Raw genomic sequence first — 8,573 nt, 5'->3', positions numbered from 1 at the left:
AGTGGGCAAGTCGTTCTTTGAGAAAGCAGCCACAGGCATTATGTAAAAGAATGAACCTGTCTATGCTCACCCACAAAAGTTTATTTGGCGGTTGCGGGCATGTGCATAGTAAATGGGGGTATTGCAAAACCAGTATTCACTCAAGTTCTAATTTTCTAGTGTTTCCGTGATGAGTCCAGTTGTGAAATGAAACCTCATTAGGAAAGCCCCCATTTTTTACCATGTGTCTTAAGGTGATTTCTATGCCTGTTTGTTGCTCACACACATAAACAAAGGCTTATTTGGTATTAAATACAAATAAGCATTTTGTCATAGTGTTCATATATAGCTATCCTCTTACGTGTAGTTTTCAAATTATAATATTTCTTTTTCAGTGAGAAATATGAGTGGGCATGTAAGAAGAAGATCCAAATCTGCAGGAAGAAGAGAGTCTTCCCAGGTTGTTGGGCCTCTTGTTGTGAGTGCTTCAACATTTAATGTTTTCCATTACCAGAATCAATTTATTTATTGTTGTTGAACTAGTACATATACATTCATATTGTCTTCCATATTGATAAAAAATGATAATGGAATCTCATGAAAAAAACATTGACCCAGGACGATTAAATTCTGTTCTTGCCTGGATGGGTGTGCTCTTAAGTTTCCTACCTGTTGTCCTATACTAGTCAATAATGGATTACACACATCCATTTCAGTGTAGATTAAAACAGTTTGTGTCTGCGAGAAGAGTAACAATTTTATTAAGAAAAACATTGTGTGTGTGTGTCTGTGTGTGTATTACTGTTGGAAAATATATTTAGACTTATGATTAAATATATGTATGTATTACATACATTCATAAATTATTGATTTTTAAAATTTGTGAACAAAATCACACCCCTAGGCTCAGCAGCCCAGTGATAAACCACCTCAACTAGAGGAACCACCGTCTGAGAATCAGGATACTATATCTGCTCAGGACATTGAAGGTGAAGGAGCACCTGTGGCTCAAGTTGAAAAGAGAGGGGATAAGAGTCCTTGTGGGTCTATGGGTGGTGGAGTTGTATTTGTACATCATGCATTATGACACACCGGATTCAAGAGGAAAGAAACATTAGAAAAATATTTCAAACAATTCTTGCTACTACTCTGGGGAAAATGTGGAGTGAAGACAAGGAAAAATGTCAGAAAACTTTCCTAACATTCTGAAAGTGGCTTTTTCTTCATTGGGCTTTCGTATGTTAACCTTTGAGTGCATTACAGAGCTCCTATATAGTTTGTTCAGCCAGTGTGTTATTTTATTTATGTTTCTATGGGAGAATGAAAGTTTGGGACTACCTAACCTGCCATTTTGCTGATATTTTCATTTTTTAAGACTTTTTCCCACACAACATTTATTAGTGCCTGCTCATGCCATGTAATGTACTAAGTGCTTGGAGTCTCAGAGCCAATGACAGACCTAATTTCTGTCTGAAACTTATAAACTAGTCAGAAAGACCCTAACAAATCACTGATTTAATACACAAGTACAATAACAGCTTAGTACAAAAGGGACAATTAAGATTTCTGGGGGTAGCCTGGAGTAAGGAAGGAAAGGGTAATATTTGAACAACTTGTTTTCCTTTTTTCTGGCAACAGACTCCTGAAGCTAATGCTCTTGGGATTCTTATGCATCACATTTATTACCATACGAGTATCTAGGCTTTTATTTCATAATGATGAGGGAATGACTATTATTTCCTTGTTCATATTTCATGGTTTTACATCTTAATATAATGACCTTTTTATTTTTAAGGACCTGCTATGGAAGCTGATCAACAGGAACTGCCTCTGCTGAAGACTGTGGATGAGCCTGGGGATGGTCCTGATGTCAAGGAGGAGATTCTACCAAGTCTAGAGCCCATTAAAATGCCAGAAGCAGGTTTGTTATCTATTAAGATGGAAATTATGGAGTCTTTATTTTCTAAAATATTATATATTTTTTAATATAAAGGTAACTTTACTGCTGTTTCAATAACAGACTTCACATACAAAGGTTATTAGAATGGCAATTCAGACCACAGTGACTGTCATATTAAGTCATCAAGGATGGGAACCATTTGGGTAAAATTTATATTGCGTTTTAAGAGCCAAAAGTATTTTCTCACTTTTGAGTATAAGTCATTTAGTCAACAACTAATAATTTTCAGATATTTCATAAAGGCCTGCTTTTCAAAAAAACACATTATAGTAAACATCAGTTTATATTTTGATGTCATCTATAGTGGTAATGATTTAAAACTAGTGTGAATATGTAATTTCTTTGTATAAATGGAAATGCTTTTAAGTGTGTAGAGACAAGGGAATGGGTGATAATGGGGACAGATGTTTACCCTACTTAAAATAGCAACATAAAGACTAAAATATCCCAAAGAAACATTTTTGCATTTTTCCACAATAGAGACAAAACAAATGCAATAATGGCCTTTCTGTTTACTTTGCTTAGCTTGTTCCAAGCACATCTTTTATTCAAAATATTATTTCACGTGAAAACATTGAAAACATATTTTTCCTTAGGTTTTATGTTTGGTTGGATTATTACTGAAAGTATGTTATTTTTCCCTTTCTACCTATACCTACCTTTAAATAAGTTAATTTGATTAAATTTGCACTGAACTGGAACAGTCTCTTTGTTTCCTTATTGCACTAAAAAGTGATGTGATTCAAATTGCTGTTTATATGACTAAAAGTTTACCTTCAATATCTATACAGAGATTAACTGGATGCAAGCCAAAGGGTCACCCCTAGGGACTGCCTTTAATCCAACAAAAGTGTAGTGTCCTTTGTATGGCTATAGTCAGTTAAATAAAGTTCTGCAAATTAATTTGCCTCGATTTTCTTTTCATTATAGGTGAAGGGCAACCACGGATTTAAACAAAAGTAGACTGAAGCCAAGTACGCTGTCCCTATGTTGGAAATTTGACTGTTCACCATCTCTCAATAAAGTTTTACAACTTTCTTCAAAGAATTCTTGCATAATTTTATTAAATGTATTCCCAGGTATTTGATGTTTTTGAAAATTGTATCTTTTTTGCAAGTTTTTACGTATTTGAGACTGTATATAGAGAAAAAATGTGAACTGACTTATTGTCCAGCAACTTTGCTAAATATGCTTATTAATTCCAGAAGTTTATGTATTGATCCTTTTGGATTTGAAAAATAACGCAATCATATCATCTTTGAATAATGTTCTGGTTTTGCCATTTTGAACAGTATACCTTTTATTTCTTCTTCTCTTTTATGGTATTGGACAGGACCCTCCAATACTATTTACTAGTGGATATCCCTGTCTTTATCCTGATCAGAAATGTAAAAGTTTTCACATTTCAGTATAATGTTTACTGTGCTTTTTCATAGGTACACTTTATCAAAATAAGGTAGTTCCATTCTGTTCCTGTTTTGCTAAGTATACTAAACTTGAATATATGTAGAATTTCATCAAACACTTACAGTGCATCTCTTGAAATCATAGCACCTTATTTCTGCATTAATTGGTTAATGTGATAAATTACAGTACGTTTTTACATTACATCTCTGAGCCCCTTACACCTCAATAAAACACTTCTGCAACAAAGTACTACATTCAAAATCTACTCTGCTTATAGAATGGTAGGGGATTATAAACAGCAATTATTCCTCCCTCTTACAGAAGTTTAGAAATATTTACCTGATCAAACACAGGACTGAAAATCTGTGGTCCAATTGAAAAATGTGTCTAAATTTGGAGTATCCTAATTTTCCACAAAATACTTGAGAGGTTCCTAGGTTGTAGAACTGGATGGAAGGATTAGGTAGAAAAAAAGTGAAATGAACCAGAGGGACCTGCTGAGGGAAAATTACTTGGGTCCTACCTACTCTGTCTCCATAAAAGCTATGGCATGAAATAGCCATTGGTTTCAATCCTGGCTCTGACATACTGGCTGTGTGATGATGGAAAATACTTAAATTCGTTGCGTGTATTTATCTATTTCTAAAATAGAAATTATAATCTAATATTTACAGTAAAGTACTGCCGTGAAGAAAAAGTGAGCTGACATACACAGACACACACACACACACACACACACACACACACACACAAATACACAGATACATATGGAGAGAGAGAGAGAAGGAGTTACAGTACAAATGGATATGATCCATTAATTATATTCTGTGTTTTTGTTTAAATGTTCATGGTTTTTTACTTTTTGCAGTTACATCTGTAGCAAATGATATTGCTTTTGAATTTCAGGTTGGGATAATAGGTTAACTTTATAAATGAATTTGAGCCAAGAAACTGATTTGATTTAAATAAGTTATGTAGTTATCAGACATGGCATCAACTTTAAAGTTGTTTTACAAATGACAGAGGCCTGGCAAATGCTGCCTTAAAGTCCTACTATGGGCTTAAGTTTGTGCTCCACACAACTCAATACCACAGTCTCTGTCAAGTGGTTAGGCATTCCTTAAACAGCACTGTGGTGGCTAACAGGGCCATAAAGGGCACTACTGAAGTTTTTAGATTGAGTTACCACATGTCCATTGATTTGACTGGTAAGGAGACAACTACCCCAAATAGATCTAAAATGTTTCTTATGGAAGCAAAAGCAATATCAGCATTGTGTCAACACCCTACGTCCCTAGTCCCACAGCATGATGCAGAATCGGAGATGCTCAGTGATAGACACCACAGGTGGTGAGTCTCTCTGCTGGCGTGGAGCCCACAGCTGTACCCTAAGGCACTGAGCAGTTCTGTAGGCCACAGCTGTACTCTAAAGTGGAGCAAGGAGGAACATCCTGTACTCAACTGAAAAGAGGGAGATGGATGAATAAGGACCATATGTCAGGGACGAGGGGAAGATGGCGGAAGAGTAAGACGCGGAGATCACCTACCTCCCCAAAGACACACCAGAAATACATCTACACGTGGAACAACTCCTACATAACACCTAATGAATGCTGTCAGAAGACCTCAGACCTTCCGAAAGGCAAGAATCTCCCCACGTACCAGGGTTGGGCAAAAGAAAAAAGAATAAACAGAGGCAAAAGGATAGGTACGGGACCTGCACCCGTGGGAGGGAGCTGTGAAGGAGGAAAGGTTTCCACACACTAGGAAGCCCCTTCGCGGGCGGAGGCTGCGGGTGGCGGAGGGGGAAAGCTTTGGAACCACGGAGGAGAGCACAGCAACAGGGGTGCGGAGGGCAAATTGGGGAGATTCCCCCACAGAGGATCGGTGCCGACTGGCACTGACCAGCCCGAGAGGCTTGTCTGCTCACCCTCCGGGGCGGGCAGGGCTGGGAGCTGAGGCTTGGGCTTTGGTCGGAGCACAGAGAGAGGACTGGGGTTGGCGGCGTGAACACAGCCTGCAGGGGGTTAGTGCACCACGGCTAACTGGCATGGAGTCCGGGGAAATATCTGGACCTGCCGAAGAGGCAAGTTACTTTTCCTTCCCTCTGTTTTTCCTGGTGAGTGAGGACAGCGGATTAAGAGCGCTGCTTAAAGGAGCTCCAGAGACGGGCGCCAGCCGCGGCTAAAAGCACTGACCCCTGAGACAGGCATGAGATGCCAAGGCTGCTGCTGCCGCCACAGAGAAGCCTGTGTGTGAGCACAGGTCACTATCCACACTCCCCTTCCGGGGAGCCTCTGCAGCCTGCCACTGCCATGGTCCCGGGATTCAGGGACTACTTCCCAGGGAGAACTCATGGAGCGCTTCAGGCTAGTGCAACGTCACGACGGCCTCTGCCGTGGCAGGCTCTCCCAGAACACCGTGCCCCTCCCTCCCCCAGGCCTGAGTGAGCCAGAGTCCCAGAAACAGCTCCTCCTTTAACCCCGTCCTTTCTGAGCGAAAATCAGATGCCCTCCACCGACCGACATGTACAGTTGGGGCCAAATCCAAATACAAGCCCCTGGGAGCTGTGAGAACAAAGAAGAGAAAGGGAAATCTCTCCCAGCAGCCTCAGAAGCAGCAGATCAAAGGTCCAAAATCAACTTGATGTACCCTGCATCTGTGAAATACATGAATAGACAACGAATCATCCCAGATTAAGGAGGTGGACTTTGAGAGCAAGATTTATGATTTTTCCTCTTTTTGTGAGTGTGTATGTGTATGCTTCTGTGTGAGATTTTGTCTGTATAGCTTTGCTTCCACCATTTGTCCTAGGGTTCTATCTGTCCATTTTTTTGTCTTTTTCTTCTTTTTGGAAAAAAAAAAAGAATCAGGGCTGACCAGCACTCACCAGCCGGAGAGGCTTGTCTGCTCACCCGCCGGGGCGGGCGGGGCTGGGAGCTGAGGCTCGGGCTTCGGTCGGAGCGCAGGGAGAGGACTGGTGTTGGCGGCGTGAACACAGCCTGCAGGGGGATAGTGCACCACGGTTAGCTGGGAGGGAGTCCGTGGTAAAGTCTGGACCTGCCGAAGAGGAAAGAGACGTTTTCTTCCCCCTTTGTTTCCTGGTGCGCGAGGACAGGGGATTAAGAATGCTGCTTAAGGGAGCTCCAGAGACGGGCGCAAGCCGCGGCTAAAAGGGCGGACCCCAGAGACGGGGCGTGAGATGCTAAGGCTGCTGCTGCCGCCACCAAGGAGCCTGTGTACGAGCACAGGTCACTATCCACACCCCTCTTCCGGGGAGCCTGTGCAGGCCGCCACTGCCAGGGTCCCGGGAGAATGCTTGGCACACCTCAGGCTGGTGCAACGTCACACCGCCTGAGTGAGCCAGAGTCCCCAAAGGAGCTGCTCCTTTAACCCCGTCCTGTCTGAGTGAAGAATAGAGGCCCTCCGCGACCTACATGCGGAGGTGGGGCCAAATTCAAAGCTGAGGCCATGGGAGCTGTGAGAACAAAGAAGAGAAAGGGAAATCTCTCCCAGCAGCCTCAGAAGCAGCAGATTAAAACTCCACAATCAACTTGATGTACCCTGCATCTGTGGAATACATCAATAGACAATGAATCATCCCAAATTGAGGAGGTGGACTTTGAGAGGAAGATTTATGATTTTTTCCCCTTTTCCTCTTTTTGTGAGTGTGCATGTGTATGCTTCTGTTTGAGACTTTGTCTGTATAGCTTTGCTTCCACCATTTTTCCTAGTGTTCTATCCGTCCTTTGTTTTTTGTTTGTTTGTTTGTTTGTTTTTTGCAGTAAGCGGGCCTCTCACTGTTGTGGTCTCTCCCGTTGCAGAGCACAGGCTCCAGACACGCAGGCTCAGTGGCGATGGCTCACGGGCCCAGCTGCTCCGTGGCATGTGGGATCTTCCCAGACCAGGGCACGAACCTGTGTCCCCTGCATCAGTAGGCGGACTCTCAAACACTGCACCACCAGGGAAGTCCTATTGTTTGTTTTTTAATTTTTTTCTTAATAATTACTTTTTATTTTAATTATTTTATTTTACTTTATCTTCTTTCTTTCTTTCTTACCTTCCTTCCCTCCTTTAGACAACGAATCTTCCCAAATTGAGGCGGTGGATTTTGAGAGCAAGGTTTATGATTTTCCCCCCTTTTCCTCTTTTTGTGAGTGTGTATGTGTATGCTTCTGTGTGAGATTTTGTCTGTATAGCTTTGCTTCCACCATTTGTCTTAGGGTTCTCTCCATCTGTATTGCTGATTTTTTAAAATATTTTTTCTTTCTTTTTTCTAATAATTAGTTTTTATTTTAATAACTTTACTATATTTTAACTTACTTTATTTTATTTTACTTTATCTTTTTTCTTTCTTTCTTTTTCTCCTTCCTTCCCTCCTTCCTTCCTTCCTTCCACCTTCCCTCCCTCTCTCCCTCCTTTCTTTCTTTCTTCCTTTCTTTTTTTCTTTCTACTTCTACTATTTCTTTCTTTCTACTTTTTCTCTCTTTTTTTTCTGAGCCGTGTGGATGAAAGGCTCTTGGTGCTACAGCCCAGAGTCAGTGCTTGCCTCTGAGGTGGGAGAGCCAACTACAGGACACTGGTACACAAGAGACCTCCCAACTCCACATAACATCAAATGGTGAAAATCTCCCAGATATCTCCATCTCAACACCAGCACCCAGCTTCACTCAACGACCAAAAAGCTACAGTGCTGGACACCCTATGCCAAACAACTATGAAGACAGGAACACAACTACACCCATTAGCAGAGAGGCTGCCTAAAATCATAAGAAGTCCACAGACACCTCAAAACACACCACCAGACGTACAGCTGCCCACCAGAGAGATAATATCCAGGCTCAGCCACCAGAACACAAGCACTAGTCCCCTCCACCAGGAAGCCTACACAACCCACTGAACCAACCTTAGCCATTGGTGACAGACATCAAGAACAACAGGAACTACGAACATGCAGCCTGCAAATAGGAGACCCCAAACACAGTAAGATAAGCAAAATGAGAAGACAGAAAAACACACAGCAGATGAAGGAGCAAGATAAAAACCCACCAGACCTAACAAATGAAGAGGAAATAGGCAGTCTACCTGAAAAAGACTTCAGAATAATGATAGTAAAGGTGATCCAAAATCTTGGAAATAGAATAGACAAAATGCAAGAAACATTTAACAAGGACCTAGAAGAAATAAAGATGAAACAAACAATGATGAACAACACAATAAATGAAAT

At 41.4% G+C, this 8,573-nt stretch overlaps 1 protein-coding gene across 1 annotated transcript; it reads left to right on the top strand.

The window, feature by feature from the left end:
* Positions 1-382: 382 nt before the first annotated feature.
* LOC309978001 (putative G antigen family E member 3) lies at positions 383-4,270 on the top strand (the record flags this gene model as incomplete). Its single annotated transcript, XM_082864372.1, has 4 exons — positions 383-457; positions 884-968; positions 1,775-1,900; positions 4,215-4,270. The coding sequence occupies 4 exons, from the start codon at positions 383-385 to the stop codon at positions 4,268-4,270; spliced, it is 342 nt and encodes a 113-aa protein (XP_082720498.1).
* Positions 4,271-8,573: the final 4,303 nt, after the last annotated feature.

This window comes from Leucopleurus acutus, assembly GCF_964270905.1.
Source record: "Leucopleurus acutus genome assembly, chromosome: X".
Classification (NCBI taxonomy): Eukaryota; Metazoa; Chordata; class Mammalia; order Artiodactyla; family Delphinidae; genus Leucopleurus; species Leucopleurus acutus.
The sequence above is the reverse complement of the archived record's forward strand: the minus strand, read 5'-3'. Positions and strand labels throughout refer to the sequence as shown.